Below are 19,655 nucleotides of genomic sequence, written 5' to 3' on the forward strand. Positions count from 1 at the left end.
TAGGCTACGTTGAAAATTCTTTATAAATGTAGCTTTTTCTTAAATCAATGGGCGTATATTCAAATTTTAATCACTCTTTTGTATAAACTACTAAAGCACATAACAAAATTAAAATATGTCAACCAGAGGAGGAATCTGTGATGCTCGTTGCCAAGCATTTCACACTGCAATGATACAAAAAGAAAAAAACACACGTATTAGATGGTTTTTGAAGAATCAACACAAATTATTAGATCATTTGAGAAAAACGGAGGAAATTAAACTTCCGTCGAAACATGAACCAGAAAAACAGCCAGTCGTGGATATTGTATATAATTGTGTTATATTTAATAATAACTTCCCATATATGTTGTACAGTGAAAGTTAGATGAGATTTTCTATTTTATAGATACATTTAAAACCCTTACCAAATTGGAGATCTTTCGAACCTGATGGTTCTATCAATATGAACATAACGAAACCCATTGATCCGCAAGTAAGAACTATTCTGTATGAAGATGCCCCGAGTTTTGTTAACGCTGAAAATTATATTTCTGAAAGGTTTTACACATAATAATAATTTTTTGTAAATATAGTAAAAAAAAGATGACTGCCAAAAATCGTGCTTAAATAAAAAATATTGATGTTGCATTTCTTTATTTCAGTATTGCATCGGTATTCTTCTTAATTTCGATTTCTTACATTGAAAATATATATTAACAAAATTGATATTTTGGGCTAACATCCTCATTGATTATTTTAGAGTAAAAGACATTCCTGAAAATCGCTATTACTATCCGGATTGCACAAGTTGGATATACGGATGGCGCTTAACAGATTATCTACCTATTCCACGAAGTAAAGTTGGACAAACAAATGTTATGTTTCGTGAATTTTATCATTCAAAAATATCGAGCCTTCACAGGGATCCAGAATGGTATCGCTCTTCGAGAAGAATAACATTTATATGTGATGATAAAATGAATTAGTTTCCTACTAGACGGAAATTTAGTCAGGTAACTTTTTACTTCAGTGTTCTGTGAAAATTTTTTACCAATTGTACTTTTCTAAAAAACAGCAAAATTTTTGTACGATTAACTATGATTCATTAATTGTTGCCTTTTTATCTACTTCTAGTTTTCATAAATAATAAACAAGTTTCTTTCGTTGATATCACGTAAATATTTTCCATATACAAAATATTAATATCCTAAATTTTACATTCTTTCTGTATTGAATATTTCTTTATGGTATTTATTTTTCTTTATATATTTTTATGTTCATTTCATCAAATACTAAATATTACAGTCCATACTTTAAGTTTGCATTTTTTGTATTTTTAAAGGAAACAATACATATTTAATCAACAATATTTACGCTTGACGATACTTCTATAATAGATTTTGTACATCTCACACGCAGTTTTTTTCGTAAATCGTACTTTTTGAGATTCTTTCCTCTAAGCTAAACAGCTGTATTTTTCTATTGTTTAAATAAGATGATATATAAAGTAATAAAGATTTTGTTAAATTTGTTAAGATCTATTAAACAAAAGATATTAGTTATATTGCCTTATTTAAAAAACTGGGAGGAGGGAATTATAGAAATCCCATTGCTTCAAGAAAAATGTACCTATTTATAAAAATTTACAAAAAAATAGTTTGTAAGATTTATAGCAGAGCGTTCTTTATGTGTATCATATTTAACGATTACGGCTTTATAATCTTTTCTGTTTTCCTACTATCTTCCCATTTCTTCTGTTCTTTTCTTTACCCTTATTTGAGTTAATCAAATGTTGCAATCATAACGGTAATAGATAGTCTGCTTGGCCCGGTATGGCATGAAACACAAAATTAATAAACTTCTGAAAATGTTTAGTAACTTTACAAAGCTTTTCGCCCAATAATTTCTTCTCCATATGACAATCGACAATTTCTTTTTTCATGATGGTAATTATATCTTTTAAGCGGACCATTAATTCATAAAATTCATTGATTTGTTGCTGTATTAAAGTATAATTTCCTATGAAATATTTCTTCTCATATAACAAGCGAAATTCGAATAATTTCGTTACCTGAAAGTATTCATGCATGATATGCTTCTCTTTGTTACTTCGTAATCGTTCCACACAGATGATATAGATTAAATCTGCGGCATTTTGTATTTCAAACTGATGTCTCTGAATATGTAAATCTCTGCTCATCTTCTCTTTAAAGTCCAGCATTTCTTTTTTCAATTTCACATGCTGCTCCCTGTATGAATTTTAATTCAAATTACTTATGCAAGTGCAATGTTCAGAGATGCGCAGTTATGAACCTCATTATCTGATTAAAATCGGCAATTATATCGTCCCTTTTGGCGCAAAACAGCTTTTCAAATTCTTTGTACAACGATAGGACAACGTGAATCATTTCTGCGCGCATTTTTCGTTTCACTTCGTTAGTCACGTTTATTCGTTCTTGTACAACTGCTTTTTGAGTGTTCTTAGCACATTCTGCGGCTGCTTTAGACCATTCTCTCTGAGAAGTAAATCATTTTTATTTTTTTTATTTTTTTTTTTTCGTAGACCTGCATAACTTTTAAACTACGTTATATGTACATATATTCACTTCTCATTAGATCTTTTTCAATAGCGTATTTTCAACAGCATATTTTTCACGATCGAGAATATACGAATGCTGTCCAAAAAATGCTTTTTGATAAAAATGTTAATTTATACAACAATTCCATTCCGGCTAGATAAAGAAAATATTCGATAATTCTCGTACTCAACATCCTTGAGGTAATCCAAGGTTACACAATCGCATATATATTAAACGTGTTTAGAATAAGCTCTTCTATTTGGCGAAGTTACTTGTACTCCAATTACAAATATAAAAGTAATTTAACTGCATTGAATTCTTTCATATGAATCATGCGATCTTGAATTCCTTCGTTATTGCTTTAATGCATATATCATCGTCATTAATAGATCATTAATTTTATTGCTTCTACATCCGATTATTACAAAGCATTATCAGCTTATTAGATTCTTTCAATGGTATTTTATGTAATTGTATTAATAAAACTATATTAATAAAATAATATTAATAAAAATACATTAATATTTATTAATAAAATAGATGTAATCTTTTTTCAGTAATATATCCTTCTATTTCTTTTCTCGTTATACAAACAAATAAATAAATAGTCACGTGTTATGGTCTGAATGAATAATAATTAAATGATATTCATACTCTCTTTATATGTATATAAAATTTATACAGAAGAAATATAAAAAATAATGCAAATCGTTACTTCAAGTTGTTTCTGTAATTCACGTCGGACAGTTTCAATATAATTTTCGTATTTTTCATGCAACTGTTGAACGTGCAGCTCAGCTTCTTGCCTTTTTTTCGCTTGATACATATAAAATTTCTCTCGCGATTGCCTCTCTATTTTGTCCTTTAGATTTTCTTCAATTTCTTTTTTCACACGTCCTAAGAGAGCTTCACCAATTTCTAATTATTTTATTTAAGATTACAATTATATACAACATTTTGAATACTTCTATGTTATCTAATATATTTTGATATATATTCACCTATATATATCTACTATAATGTTACCTAATATATTTTGGTGCACGGATGCTCTTACGATTTGATAATCTGTTGATGGCATGAATTTGGTTTTGGGTAAATGATGGTCAGATGGAATTGGAAAGCATGCTTTTGATGTTTTCGATGGTGTCAATACATCCAACAACTTTATCGTATCATGATGAGTATAATTGAAAAACACCTGTGCCAAAGATGGACCAAGACAAGCGCGAACTACTGATGAAGGTGGAACATCGTTGTTCGAACACGGTTTCACATTACACTTTGGAGTTGTTTGATCTGTAACAATTTCATTTTCTCTCATCTATTTAAAGATGCAGTAGCAATGTAATAAACATGTTAATATCCCAACTTACGCATGACTTTTGTATTTAAAATATCTTGTAATATACGAGAAATTTATAAAGAGATTAATTTTATAAAGGAATTAACCTTGCAAGTTGATATTTTTGACTGAATGACAAATGATTAATGGAATAAGGAAACAAAGGAACGAATAATTTATCTCAACTAGAAATATTATGAAATTTAGAATATTCGACGATAATATATATTATATAACAATCTATATATATTGTTTATAATAATAAAATTTGAAAAAAATACAAATTCTATACAGTTTATATTTATGCAACTTATATATATATATATACATAATATTTAATTTAATTTAATGTAAAAGTATAATGCATACAATATTTTATTCTTAATCAATAAAAACTTTTATCTTAAATTTTGCTCTATATACTTTTTGATAAAATCGTATCAGTACATTTTAAAACAAGAGTTTTGAATAAGTTAAAATTAAGAAACTTTACATTTAAGAAATCCATTTTTAAGACGAATTTGTCAAAATACAATGCAAATATAGAATAATCACATTTTAAAAATTAAAAGGGGGAAGTATTTTCAAGTGCAACAACTGTTGTACATTAGATTGTACAGTTATACATATTATAGTTTTTATAACTATAAGAGGGAAATAATACCCTTATATCAGGAACAACTAGAAAATAATACCATAAGTATAAATTTTGATATTGATACACAAAACTTGTTGTTCAAACTAATGAAATTTATCATTTTTTATCAAATATAATATTATATTAATTGCAATATCTACACTGTTAAAAACGACAATGAGAAAATTAAATATGATTTAATTGATTCGATGAAAATTGAAAATTCAAAAAATTGATCCTTTGGAGAAATTTGTATATTTCAACTAGTTTTGTTTATTTTAACTATGTACGAATAGATTTTAATTTGATCGATTTCGTAATTTATAGTTCTAAATGAAAAAATTACCTGATCTTCCAAATCATGTTATGTTTGTACATTTATGGTCATGTTACATAAAAAGTAAACAATGTATATAATTTTTGAAAGTAAACGATACAAATTAATACTGTGATAAATTAAAATGAAAAATATAGTAGCGATTTATCCTCTATATTAGTCTACATCACGATTGTACAAACAGGTCTCGACACTTGTTAGGGAAAACCGTCCGAAAATTGAGTCGTAACTAGTCGTGAGAAATTAACATGGAATATAACAAAGTTAGCGTTCTTACGAGACGGACAGAAATGAGTAGAATGTCACAATCTCTTTCTGAGGCATTCATACATGACACGCATTTCAGAATTGAAACCCTTCCTATCTTCCATGTTAGTTTCTCACGACTCAATTTTCAGACGGTTTCTTCTATGATTCCGATATTGAGTGTTGAGATTGTGGTTTGTATGAGTGTTTGTCAATCTGTTTAACAACAGATGTCGCCACCTAGTTTAACCTTTTCTATTCACGAGTACACGAGGTTTACAATTTATATGTGCTAAATTATAGAATATGAAAATAAATACAATTAGTTATAAAAATGATACCAGCTATACATCTCGTCACGGAACAATTAAAACGGCGAAATAATTTTATAGTGTCATCAGTTTTAAGGTGTTTTAGTATTTCATTATACTTGAAATTATCTTAATTGTATTTTTAGAATTTTAGTAATTACATTAATTTATTTTATAAATATGATTTTTAGACAGTTAGGTTCTAGAGTTAAGTTTACCCAAAGTATAAGAAATAAACAAAGCAAAGGCAATGCACAGTCTATAAGTACTTTATTTAAACCAACTCTTGTAAAGAAAGATTCAGATACTGCAAGTGTTGGAATTGAATTATGTGGTACCTTAAACAAACGTAAAATTATACAAATTTTATGTGATTTTGCAAAAACTGAATCGATTAAAGAGCTAAGTGCAAAATATGGATTAGATGGTAATCTTCTTGTTATCTATATATCATGTGATAAAACATTAATTCTGTAAAATTTTTTGTTCTTAATTATCTAATAATTTGTAGATTTAATTTTTACCTCAGCTATGGGAGATTTTCGGAAACATTGTATAACATCTGACAAATTACCTGCAGATCTTCATATTATTCTAAGTGACATTATACAAGGCTCTGGAAATATTACAGATATATTTCCATACTTTTTGAACCATGCAAAACAAATGTATCCACATATTGAATGTTTAGATGAATTGAGAAAAATCAGTGATCTACAAAATCCACTTTATTGGTAGTTGTTAACTTATAAAATTTAAAAATGCTGGTACGTGAAAAAGGTCTATTTTAATTATTATTATTTTAGGTATCCTATAGCTAGGTCTAAGAAAAGAAAAATTATATTTCATGCTGGACCTACAAATAGTGGTAAAACGTATCATGCGTTAGAAAGATTTATCTCAGCAAGAAGCGGTGTTTATTGTGGACCTTTAAAGTTATTAGCTCATGAAGTTTTTAATAAATGTAACTCCAGAGTTAGTATAAAAAATAATTATTTTATTTTTTGTTACTTATCTTATTAAACATGAATAAATTTAGGGTACACCATGTGATTTAATAACGGGAGAAGAACACAGATATGCAAAGAGTGAAACATCTCCTGCATGCCACGTATCATGTTCTGTAGAAATGGCAAACATACAAAATGTTTGTAAGTAAATTTAATTAATAATCTTCAATTTATACAATATTATTACCTTTTATATTTAATTATTTATATAATTTTATCAAATAATTTGAACAAAAAATATTTTAATAATTGTTACAGATGAAGTAGGTGTAATTGATGAAATTCAACTAATACGTGATCCAGGTAGAGGGTGGGCATGGACAAGGGCTCTTCTTGGACTAGCAGCAGATGAAATACATTTATGTGGTGAATCTGCTGCCATATCTATAGTGCGTTATATAACTTTACTTTATAAACTTATAAACATATTGAAACAAGAAATTTTTAAAACTATAGTATATAGTAATTTCTGTGATAATGTAGGTACAGTCTATTTGCCTCACAACTGGAGAGTCGGTAGAAATAAAACAATATAAACGATTAACCTCACTTGAAGTAGAAAACTCAGCACTTTGTTCCTTACAAAATATTCAACCAGGAGACTGTATAGTTTGTTTTAGTAGAAATGAGATATTCTCTGTAACAAATGCTATTGAGAAAATGGGACATAAAGTAGCTGTAATATATGGTAATTTACCACCAGGCACAAAAATAGCGCAAGCTGCAAAATTTAATGATGTCAATGATCCTTGTAAGATATTAGTAGCTACTAATGCAATAGGAATGGGCCTTAATTTGTAAGATCATAATTAAAAACTTCAATCCTTTTACACAATATAACGAAAATACAAAACATGTCTATATTTTTTTAGACACATTCGTAGAATTATATTTTATTCTATTACTCAACCAACTGTAAGTGGGAAAGGAGACGCAGATACGGATACAATTTCTGTATCATCTGCATTACAAATAGCGGGTCGGGCTGGTCGTTATGGAACGCAATGGCCGAAGGTACTTTATAATCAAATTTAAATAAATTAAGAATCATTTTAGTGGTAGATGAAATTTAATATTACTAATCTTGTATTTTTTAGGGATTTGTAACAACTTATAAACCTGAAGATCTTCCTGTATTAAAAAAACTACTACAGCAGAGTCCAGAAGAAATTGAACAAGCTGGACTTCATCCAACAGCAGACCAAATAGAATTATATGCCTATTATTTGCCAAATACACCATTGTCAAATCTCATTGTAATGTATTTTAATATATATTTAATTTATAATTTATTATAATCTTAATATATTTCTTTTGCTTTTTCAGAATATTTTTATTGCGTTATGTAAACTTGATAGCACTCTATATTTTATTTGCAATTTAGATGATTTTAAATTTCTTGCTGATATGATACAACACATACCATTACCTCTTCGTACACGATATGTGTTTTGTTGTGCACCAATCAATAGAAAGATGCCTCTAACGTGCAGTATGTTTTTAAAGGTAAATTAAAATATCAATAAAGTTATAAAACTTCATATTAAAAAATTTTTATGTATTTTTTATACAGTATGCTCGACAATGCAGTAAAAATGAACCAGCAACTATTTTATGGTTACGTAAACAAATTAATTGGCCTCCTAGAATGCCATCGAATGTTGCTGATCTTCTACATTTAGAAAGTATATTTGATGTATTGGATGTTTATCTTTGGTTAAGGTAAGTAATTGTACAATAATATGTACAGATTAATATCTGTGTTAATACACAGAGCATTTTAGCAATTATGGTATAATCAGTAAAGAGACGATTTTCTGTAAAAAAAATAAGCTGAAAATATGAGATATAATTTTGTCATTTGTAACTTTGTTTAACACTAAACTTACCGATACTTTGTGTATACCTAATTCTACTGTGTGCGGTCAAAATGACCGGTGATTAAAGAAGTAATAGTTTTTATGATTTAACTTAGATAATGGTTAATTTATAACTAAATATATATAAAATGATGAACTTTCATAAAATTTCGTCCAAATTTACTTTTGTTTAATTTCAATTATAGACTTAAATAGAATTACACTTTTATTTATATAGAGATATATCTTATCCAACTTCGCTGCATTTTTTACAAATTATCTTATTATCAAATGTATATTTGCTGCATAAATATTTCCCGCATCCTAAACAAGTTTTCGTAATTTTGTAACCTTTACAATTTTTTACTTGACAAGCTTTTTGTAGTAATGAATCTGAACTTGTTGATAGTTTTATTGCATGGATTTTTTCCCGCGATACTTTATATAAAAGTAATGTATGCAACCAAGTTTGTAACAATTTTGTAAATTCTCTGTAAACTGGTCCCATATTGTAGATACCATTGCAAATTTATTGGTTCGTAAACGTTGGCTTCTTTCGCTCTTCCTATCAAATCGTATAAACCTCATAATTTCAGCAAAATCATTCCTGCTTATTGTTTTTGAAAAAAATGCAGGTCTCCAAATTTTATTCCACAAATATGAGACATCTAAATTTTTTGCCTGATATGCACTGCGGGCATATAACAGAGCAATAAATGCATCTAGTTTTGTTGCATCTAGCTCCCTCTTAGTCCCCAATACTCTAAATGCTCCTTCTTCCATACATTTTATTATACGATCCCTTATATGGTGATCAATGGTAAAATAAAACGCCATCTTTATTTGTCCTTTTATCATATGCCGTTTAGTATATTCCTAAAAATATTATAAAGTGATGTCCTGCCAGATTTGGGACTTGTATCTAATTCTATCCGAACTGTCCCATCGGGTCCAGTTTCGATACTTTAGTTCTCTACATCAGTCTCACCCTTTGCTGTCAACGATAATTTCTTTCCTTTTTGTCCTTCCGTAAACGCTTATTTATAATATTCAACTCTGATTCGATTGTAAATAGCTTTTCATGTGTTTCCATGTCGTTTTCATTTGCTGAAGTTTCTTGTTCATCACACACTGAAAAGTCTTCTCCTATGTCTGTTATTTTTTTTTTATAATTTTTTTTTTTAAGAGTCTTAACATTTCTAGGATAAATATTTATCACAGAATAATACCACGTATAGAATACAAAATTATTGTCAAATTTGATATGTTTTACTTTTCCTTTTATAACAACTTTGCACAAAACGCTCTGAGATGCTTTCTGTTCGAGTTTTAAAAATAACAGTATTTGCCGTTCTCCACCAACGGTTACTCGAGGGTGGAGATGGGAAATGAGCAATAACCCTAAGAAACTTCTCGACTTTTAAAATGTTTGTAACAATGGACTCTAAAAAATGTTAAATTTTATGGCGGTTCCTTAGGATTATTATGGGTCTGAGTTGATATGTCTTGACAGCTGGTGGCCACCTTGATCAAGGGATGGATTATGTTTTATGACAAGATTACTGGTGTAACAGCTGTTATTATTTGTTATTACTGATTTTGTTTATCATTTGATCTTGAGATAGCCTTTCCTTTGTATTGATTGCATTTATTTTAAGAATAACTAAAATATTTCGTCGGGCGGTTAAAATGATCACTCACGATAGGCAAGGCAGAATACAAATTTTTCTCAGAAAGTAAAAGATCAAACTAAAAGTAAATACCAAAAAATATATTATATGCATGTTTTAGGAAAAGTCAGAAATTATGAAGCGATATGATAAAGTTTAAATATGGTTAAATTTGCGTAGAATTGCCGCTGGTAGGTTTAGTGTTAAAAAACAAAAATCGAGCTTGAAAATTTGTCAATTACACATGTACGAAGCTAATTCTTGATGAAACGTGTTCAAACTCTCCTCAGCATGTCCCATATTTCGAAAACAAGGCGTTGTATAAATAAATTTATAGCGCAGAAACATCCTCTTATTAATTATACCATAATTACTGAGATATTATGTACAATGCATTGAATTATATTATTTGCAGTTATCGAATGCCAGACTTGTTTCCTGATGCAGATGCAGTTAGAACATTACAAAAAGAAGTAGATAAAATTATTGAGCAAGGAATTAGAAAAATTACAATATTATTTAAGAACTCGAAAGCAGGTACATCGATTGTTTAAAGTATGCTGTTCATAGCAAAATTTATATGCGATTATGTAGAAATTGATTTATAATTAATTATGACATTATTGAAAATTTATTTATGAAATTAAAAATAGGTTGAATAATGTTTGCTTTTATTAAATAGATTTTGAGGCTAATGAAGAACGGTTGTATTACTCGGACAGAAATCTAAAAACAAATGGTAATTTGTTAGATATTAAAAGCATTATGTGTTTATTTTTCATAATTCTATAATTATATTACATATATATTGCAGATGAAAGGCGGAAAGATACATTAACTTATTCGTTGATATCTCGAGGTCTTCTAACGCCAGAAATGTTAGAACAATTAAAAATGGAATGGTCTACGGTAAAAAGAATCTTTTCTATAAAATAAAAAATTTCTATAATTTAATCAGTTAAACTATATATAAGCATATCAACTTTTATAAATCGTTTTAGGAAAACAAAAAAAGAACTAATACGAAAAGAAGCGAACGCAAATATCATAGGTAAAGAAATCATGTTACTCAGTTATTATAAATTAAATGAGATTTATAGAATGTTTCTTTTGGAAGATAATGCGAGAGAAATTAAAGAAAACTTTTTAAATGATTTTTGTGTATCTTTAAAACAATTAGTGTACTCTCTACAGGAATTAGAAATGAGATAATTAAGGTAAAAAGACGCAATTAAAATTTGTACTTCTAAAAAAATTTTATTTAGAGTTATTTGAAGATGTTTATAAATTCATATCTGCGATCTTGTCTGTTTGTATGTTTGTTTTTTCGACGAACTGAATATATATTCTGCTGTTGTTCTGTAAATATTGGAGGATTGCGAGGAAATACAAGCTTTTTCAATTTATGCTGTAATGTGTGAGATAGAGAAATGCATCTTGTACATCTTGATGAATCGTTATTCACTATCAGTGGACATAAAGCATGTCGCCATTTTATGCCATCTTTATAAGCAACTATGATACGATGCATATTTTGGAATCTTTCGGTATTATATATACCTAATTTAGAAAATAAAAGCTTTATTTCTTGAAAATATTCAAAGAATAAAAAATATATATAAATACCTTGACAGACAGTCCTTTGATTGAATTCATCAATAAGTTCTTCTATATCTAATAAACTCTGTACCTGTAAATGTTTTCCTTCTCTTATGAGGTTATGAATAAGTGGATTAATCTCTTTATTTACAACAGCACAATGCAACATCATATCACTCTTAATAAACACTTGCTTCTCTGTGAATGGCATTCCACCTTCTGTCATTCCCATATACAAATACACTATCGTTGTTGTGAGACCTTTTGATGTTACTAAACAAGACCAACCACGTGGTAATAATACCTCTGTACATATTTCAAGTAAATCTTCGAACAACATTTGACTTTCATCAATTTCATTACTCATAGGATAATACTTATTTAACTGATTATAATTTAAATTATACATTATTTGATTTTCTATATATACATTCTCTGTGGTTTCAAAATTATTATCTATTGGTTTCTCCATAGAAGCAATATCTTTTTTCACTGCTTTATGCTTCCATATCATTGTTTCATGTTCTTCAGAAATATAATTTTTAAAGGGAGACTCTGAGACTTTCTTGGTTACATTGAAATAAGAATCCTCTTTGGATACTTGATTTTGTTTCTCCCTTCTGTCTTCAGAATTTATGTCTTTCATTAGGTTTGTATCAGAAATGATACTGTTCTCCATAAAATTTGTTGATTTACTCTGTTTTACTTGATTTAAACTTTGCTTCGAAGATTCCTTAATTGTAGATCCATTATAAGATGTATTATTTACATTTGAAATATTTTCCGATAATTCCATTTTGTTTAGGAAGTTTTGCTTAGAATTATGGATACAATCATTAATATCACGAGAAAATTGGTAACGTAAAGATGTAATTTTATGACTCCCATTATTACTTATTTGTAATTCTTCTTCGGTTCTCGGTATGAGGAAATCTGTTTCTTTCTTTTCTACTGTGGTTACTTTATTAAATTTACCTATATTATTATCAGATTCACCAGAATTTTCTTGAGCTTGTACATTTTCTTCGAGATGATAATTTCTTCCAGGTACAGCTCCTGGTCTCAATCTGCATTTTTTATATTTTATCTATAAAATAATAGAATTTTTTCATATGTGATGATTTAAAAATTTATATTTATATAACGTAGTAGCTACAAAACTATTATAACTTACAGTTATAACATATGGTGGCACTCCACTGACCCAATGTGTAATAATATCGTCTTTGTGAAAATGTTTACTACAGACATATGTATCATCAGTAACAGCATAATTCTCAATAGCTATGGCATTTTGCCACTTTTTACGAGTCTCTGGATCTTTTGGTGCTGAGAAAAAGCTATAAGTGTTTCTGTAATTGGTTTCCTTGCACAATACACACTTGCGCGTCATAATGACACTATAAAATGTATTTTTATATTATCTTACTTTAATGTATATATAACATTATTACTACACATTTTGTACCGCTTTTTATAGTACATATTATATATTTATTACAATTATTTTAAAGTGACATGGTACAAAACAATAAATCATAAAAATAAATTTAGGTTATACTATCTTTATGCTAAAATATCATCAAAAGTTAATATATATTTGCTTTAAAACTTCAGTCAATATTATTTTCTATTAATTTCATGGAATTTCACATTTAATTACATACATTTAACATGATGGTTCACCAGTCGTCAATATTGTTTTAAGGCAACTATTCGATTTTCGTTCAATAGTATTATTTAATAGGAGATATTAATAGTGGTTGTTAATTTTGCACTTCATCTTGAAAAGATGATTCAGAGCATTTTGAGTAGAAATTGAGAGTTCTTCCACTTTTTAATACATCTTTGATAACTTATTTATTTTGATCTTAAATTTTCTTGACTTTCATCGCCCTCTATTGGTTTATTATCATATGAATATAGAATGCAAAAATTTTATAAACGAATCCATTTAACTTTGTTTTATAAAACAAAATTTGAATGATCAATTAAAGAAATCTAAGGAGGGAATAACTGATATATATACTATTAAATTAAAATTAAACATAAAATGTAGAAAATAAGAAACACAAAAGAAATACATAGTTTCATACATCATTTCAGTTTCGAACACTCCTAGAAACTTTTTATGTATTATTATATAAAATATTTTACAATTCAAAACAACATTAAATAATTTCATTAACATTGTGATGAGACACAATTATCATAACCATACTGATATAAATTTAAAATAATGAAAAAATTATTTTATTTTCTAACGTCAGTGTTTGTTGCTATTTTTTTTTTTATTTACTGTTTGTGGGAACTGAGAAACTCTCCTTTGAAGGAGAGTTACTCACTTTGTAAGTTGCGGAGTTGTAGTTCTTAATGAGGAAATAGATTAAACACACGGAGACATACTTAGGAAGGATTTAAAGTTAAGGATCTCAATGATCTTTAAAATTTGTTCTACTTGAGCAATTCTCGAAATGATAAGATGAAGATATGGGACAAAGTTTCTGTAAAAAAGATATGATATGAAATTTCATGAAAGATATTCATTTTTTTAGAAAGTATTAATTCAACTTTTTTAATTTTGTGCTTGAAGCTAGTTCTCAATGGATTCAAATGTGAAATAACCTATTTATATTCTTAGTTGATCATTAACGATTGAATTTGATTATGAAACGTCTTGTTGAAGAGTTTCTTGTCCAATTAAAGAACAATGTGCATCTGCGAACAATGTACCTTCTTTGCTAATAAATCTCATGTGCTTCGTAAGTACGTATTGTTTATGTATTTTCAAGAGGGAACAGGAAATGTTCCATCTTAAAACGGAGAAGCAAGTAAGGAAAGAAGCAAGTGAACAACTTCTTAGTATCTTTTATTTTCTAATGATTAACGAGTTCAATGTTTTTGTTAACGTTTGAACTTTTGAACCTTTAAAAGATTAAATTGGGGAACATTTACAAATTAATTAAGATTTTGTTATTGATTTTTCTGTTAATTTAATGTGTTCTCCGTGTTTAAAATTGTAATATTCTTATTACACACACACATATATATATATATATATATATGTTTCCAGGATATATATATATATTCTTTAAATATGTATACTTTAATTAGCATTGGTTTAAATAAGGACAAAAATGATAAATATTTTACATTAAAAATACGATTTAAGATAATATTGTAATAAAAGTGAAGTAGAAAAAGTGAGATTAGCAAATTCTTTATTTTCAATAGCTTGTTTTAAAATGTTCATTTTAATCGAAGCGTAATATTGTGCAGAAATTCACGTTCAAATATTTCTATTAAATCATAATGAAGACCAAATAAGATGATCTATTATTTAAATAATTATTTTCCAAATATTTTATTTAAATAATATCTACATCGCAGCATCAAAAATTTGCAACGTGATCGATTTCTCTGACTTCGTATACAGTTTCCATTCTTCATCTAAGCATTCACACATTTATAAAGACGATAAGTTGACGTATGTATAATCCTTGATAATCAGACAGTGGTTTTCATGATTGCATAGAATTCGCGAATCCGGCATTTTCAGTGATACCAACCACTTACGAAATTGCAAAGGATCGTTGCATTTCACGCTAAGAAGCTATTTTTCTTTTCGTGTCCCTTTTTTAACAAATGTCTAAGCAACCGTCGTCGTATTGGTTGACTGAAAACATTTTCTAAGAATGCCCATAACTGTAAAGTGAAAAGAACCATTCCGTATCGAGGAATAAGAAAGCGTTGAAAAAGAACGAAAGTTAATGGTCCTGTTCTTAATGGAGTCCCGACATTGAAAGTAAATGCACGAAAATTGCATAATTTCATTGAAAACGATCGAGCCAATTGATTAAATTCAATTACACCTTTTAGTGGATCTTTTGTCAGATTGTGCTTGAAACTTATTACACATTTTTTAAATACTTCAAGTTATTACAAAAATAAGGATTTTCTAAGTAGGTATATACATATATATCTATGTGTACAATTTTTCTTAATTAAGTACTTAATGATGAATCTGTTACATACTTCGTTCCCAGGATATAGGTTTAATTCGAATGTCCGATGTCTAAAACGCGTTATTTTAGTATTATCGAATTATTTACAGAAAAATTGTGTTCACATAATTTTTTAAATTATTCGGGCGATGTTTACATTAAGAAATAAAGGATAGAGGAATTTATTTAAACGTAACGATTTAATAAATAAAACATATGTATATTTTTTCATTTTACTATTCTTATTCATTCATTTATTATTTATTATAATTTATTTTATTTTATTTTATTTTAATATTTCGCCATTTTTACTTTGTTATCATATAATTATAAGAATTCAGACATTTTCTGTTACTGTTTAGGTAAATTTTTATTTATTTTATTTGACGATTAATGTTAAGTTTAAGCTAATAATAACTGGAGCTACTGTAAGGAAATGTTGTAGAAAGTTGGAATCTTAAAGATTTCGTGTGATTTTCCTTGTACATAAAATGTAAATAAGTCTTGCCTTTCCTAGAATTGTTTTACTATTTCATATTTCGGTTGATAAGATTGTTGGTGAAAGCATATAATTGATTTGACGATAACGTGACGTTAGAATCCTCCATCCTATTACGCTTGCCTTGAATTCAGGGTAAAATAGGTAGAGCCTTGATACGCTTGGCAAAATTACACTACGATACACTTGGCTTCACAGACGGTCTACTTTTGAGAGCGGTAACTAGTATCTAATTTACATATTAAGACGAACTAAAATCTTTCCAAGGAAGCAATCGCGATCTGGGAAAATTTCACAGAGATCAAGCAATTCCAAGCTAATTTATAACTGTGAAATGTTAATTATTTAAAATTTTGAAGATCTACGTTTCACGACGGTTATTGAATTCCAATTCTACGAACTTGACTTTTGTATACATATATCGTACAATTAAAAGTAAAAATACATAATGAATAAATATTATTATGTCATTCATTTATACATTTATGTAACAATGTTATTTATCCTTATCCTATGCTCTATAAATGTTTCATTAATAATAAGTGCTTCGCTACATGTTACGAAATTTTTACATGCTCTAATTTCTGCTATACAATTCATTAACATGAATGTTTTAGAAGATATTTATTCCTTCGATTCTATTTAAGTTTTATAATACACATTTTAATATTATACATAGAATTGTTATAGAAATAGATTAGATTTGTTAGATGAACCTGCAAATCGCAAGGGACTATAAAATGTCAAGGATGAGAGAAGGCAAATAAAAGTTGCAATGATCTCTTAGCATATCTCAGTGCGCAATCCTGTGTGGGAGGATTTTACTTGAAATAAGTATGAAAGATAATAACTTAAGATAACCTGTTTCAATTCTAAGTATTAGGTCATTCCATAAATAATATCGTGTTTGTAAAATTTTATAATATTTATTAACGAATTATTATACCACCATTTATAAAATCACCTTTTTCTTCCATCACCAATCTTTAGTGATCGGAATAAATGAAACAAGAAAGAACGAATAAATAAATAAAATGAAATAATGAATAAATGTAATTCGTACGCGTTAAGTTTAGAGAATAGAGAGAATGGTATAATTTTCAATTGCATTCCGTGATTATATTTATTGTTTTCGCTGCCTGCAGCCCAGCATTGACACGATGAAACAGAATTTCTTTTCTCCTTCATTAGTATCGATTATTTGTAATTTTTTTAATTGCTGGCGATGATTGTACATTTCGGAAGCTTCTATTTGATTTTATCTTAAATATGTAAAATGCAAAATGGGAGACTATATTACTTATGACCTGACGTTTAAATAATATTATATGTACACAACTCTGATAATTATCTGTTACGTGTGTAATTTTGACAATGAAATTTCGAAAGAAACGCATTTATCGTGACAAATAAAGTAGTTGGCTTTGTTCACTGACAAACGGGAAATATTTTTAGGTTGTGCAACCTTAAATGGATAGATTGCGTGCTAACCAATTGGTCGCATTCTTTAGAGACTACTTTCTCACGATGCTCGTTCGTAGACCTTTAACAGCTATTTCATTGCACAGATACAGATGCACATAGAGTAACTCGAAACACGGAGGAGGTAAACGCCGAGGTAAATGCCGAGGTAAATGCCGAGCAACAATTAACATTACTTTATTAGCGGAAGTGCTCTTGTAATTGGAAAAAATTTTACAGCATTAATTTCGCGTATACAAAAGACGAAATTGAAGTTGTAAAATGTTTCTTTACGCGTTGTGTACATCTAAATGTTTCTTTTATGCTAGGATAATTATCGGAGATGGAATTCTTGTCACGTGAATCAAGATATTTTCTCAGCCAATGATTAAATAAAATATTATTTTATATTACGTAAAAACTTAAAATTATATGGAATTTAAGTAATAATCTGTAGACCATAGATATTCATGCAAATTCATATTTTTATAGCATGCGAGTAAGGATATGAAACCTGGGTAAAAATTTCCTATAATTAAAATGCATGCTTTTTGCACATTTAGATCTAAGAACACACGTATATCGCATTACGTTTATGTTCGAAAACATATTGTTGATTGTATACTTTACATATATGATATATTTATCTCATGAAATTAATTTAATTTGTCATAACTGTGTACCGTTCGTGACAATGTTAGTGTCAAATTTTGACTGGTTGGTTAAGCGTAGAATATAATGAGCAGTTTGTGTTGTGAATTAGGATATCTTAGTTTTATTGAATTTAGCGTGCTATTTTAACCGTAACTGTAAATTACATATATGGCGAACATAGTTTTCGTAAATATTTTCGAAGCAAATATTTCAAAAGATAAACAGGCGTTATTTTTTTTTTATGTAAACGTTATAAGAAAAAGTAGTCAACGACTTCAAATTTGGACAAATTGCTTATAATTTGTTTACAATTAGACTGCAGGTTTTTTAATATTTTTGTGAACGTAGCTAAAAAAATGGAACGTAAATAGAAATTTGTTTCCCTTGTTAAATACTATAATCTGTAAATACTGTACTCTAAATGTTTTAGTTATTATCTGTATGCATTGTATACATTTTTGCATCTTCAAATTTTTCATATATATGTAAAAGCTGCAGTCTAAATATAATGTAATACTATATGTATGTACTAAATTAATCACAAAAGTATTATAAAATTTCTGTAAATAATGATTATATCGTAGATAATATATTAAACGTATATAAAATGTATTTGTATATTTGCTGATTTATTTACTTTATGTGCATAAATGTCTTTATTGTATAATTATCGCCCACAAATATTCGCAGTTTAAATACTCTATAATTACTTTTAATATTGTAAAGAAAAGAGTAATGTAAATTAATATGCATGCATAATATAGCATAATGTAATAATAGGAATATAATTTTATACACTTTGCAAGTTTTTAATTTATTTACAAATTTTTCAATTTCTAAACAATATTCAAAATAAACTTTTTAATCTATTGCTCAGTTTTAGAGATAATGTCATTACTTTTAATAAATACTCCAATACATCTTCCTGCCTTTATCTTAAAATCGCATAAATATTTTTTATTCCCTTAGATTGACTTAGATTGTAAAATGTACAAAAAGAAAGATTTATTTTATAACGTATAGCAAAAAGTAACTTAAAGATTTTTCGTAAAGATCACTGAGAACGTGGTTGATTCAGATTACTTGTTTCTCTTAATGTCATGATCTTAATCATTGTTATATAACATTGTTCAACACCTTGTTGGGAAATTTTATCCGAATTGATCGTCACGCGCGGAGAGCTGTCGTAATTCAGGAAATGATATCTGCAACGACACCAACAAACGATACTTAACAGTAGTGAAACTATTCACGACGTTCATTCTTCGACAGGCCATTGTTCTATTTGTCGCTTATCGGTTGTGTACAAGCGTGATCTTGCAATTTCCTGCGGTGAATCTCGTGTCACGGATGTTTTCCTTCGTGGTGCAGGAGGATTGACTTTGAAATCGGATCTGAAATCCTCGCTGCAGGCATTGTTACTCAAAGGCACGGATTTCACAATAATTGCACGTCTTGCTCC

At 28.2% G+C, this 19,655-nt stretch overlaps 3 protein-coding genes and 1 non-coding gene across 6 annotated transcripts; 2 read left to right on the top strand and 2 right to left on the bottom strand.

Annotated features, from left to right (window-relative positions):
• The first annotated feature begins 66 nt into the window (after positions 1–66).
• Positions 67–1,519, top strand: LOC100646688 (protein ATP6V1FNB). Its single transcript, XM_012318596.3, has 3 exons — positions 67–307; positions 389–540; positions 743–1,519. The coding sequence occupies exons 1-3, from the start codon at positions 116–118 to the stop codon at positions 966–968; spliced, it is 570 nt and encodes a 189-aa protein (XP_012173986.1). The 5' UTR covers positions 67–115; the 3' UTR covers positions 969–1,519.
• A 177-nt stretch (positions 1,520–1,696) lies between these two features.
• Positions 1,697–4,990, bottom strand: LOC100646930. Its single transcript, XR_007224990.1, has 7 exons — positions 4,890–4,990; positions 3,938–3,961; positions 3,588–3,860; positions 3,277–3,479; positions 2,296–2,498; positions 2,054–2,231; positions 1,697–1,981 (listed from the first exon to the last, which is right to left on the bottom strand). It is a non-coding gene; the product is annotated as an uncharacterized LOC100646930 (transcript).
• Positions 4,991–5,309: 319 nt separating this feature from the next.
• Positions 5,310–11,573, top strand: LOC100646206 (ATP-dependent RNA helicase SUV3 homolog, mitochondrial). 2 transcript variants are annotated; one of them, XM_003402322.4, is made up of 15 exons: positions 5,310–5,534; positions 5,629–5,864; positions 5,949–6,171; positions 6,244–6,412; positions 6,477–6,588; positions 6,706–6,836; positions 6,931–7,244; positions 7,320–7,461; positions 7,545–7,703; positions 7,774–7,953; positions 8,021–8,169; positions 10,392–10,513; positions 10,659–10,715; positions 10,791–10,885; positions 10,978–11,573. In XM_003402322.4, the coding sequence occupies exons 1-15, from the start codon at positions 5,461–5,463 to the stop codon at positions 11,029–11,031; spliced, it is 2,217 nt and encodes a 738-aa protein (XP_003402370.3). In that variant the 5' UTR covers positions 5,310–5,460; the 3' UTR covers positions 11,032–11,573. The 2 variants fall into 2 exon arrangements, with proteins under 2 accessions (XP_003402370.3, XP_048264156.1); XM_048408199.1 differs by having other exon boundaries at positions 5,321–5,534; positions 5,633–5,864.
• Positions 11,214–13,488, bottom strand: LOC100646567. Of its 2 annotated transcripts, XM_012318600.3 has the most exons (4): positions 13,243–13,488; positions 12,750–12,975; positions 11,603–12,662; positions 11,214–11,536 (listed from the first exon to the last, which is right to left on the bottom strand). In XM_012318600.3, exons 2-4 carry the CDS (start codon positions 12,966–12,968, stop codon positions 11,244–11,246), a joined length of 1,572 nt encoding a protein of 523 aa, XP_012173990.2. In that variant the 5' UTR covers positions 12,969–12,975; positions 13,243–13,488; the 3' UTR covers positions 11,214–11,243. The 2 variants fall into 2 exon arrangements, with proteins under 2 accessions (XP_012173990.2, XP_012173989.2); XM_012318599.3 differs by having other exon boundaries at positions 12,750–13,488.
• Between the last annotated feature and the right edge of the window lie 6,167 nt (positions 13,489–19,655).

The sequence above is a fragment of the Bombus terrestris genome, chromosome 8, assembly GCF_910591885.1.
Source record: "Bombus terrestris chromosome 8, iyBomTerr1.2, whole genome shotgun sequence".
Lineage (NCBI taxonomy): Eukaryota > Metazoa > Arthropoda > Insecta > Hymenoptera > Apidae > Bombus > Bombus terrestris.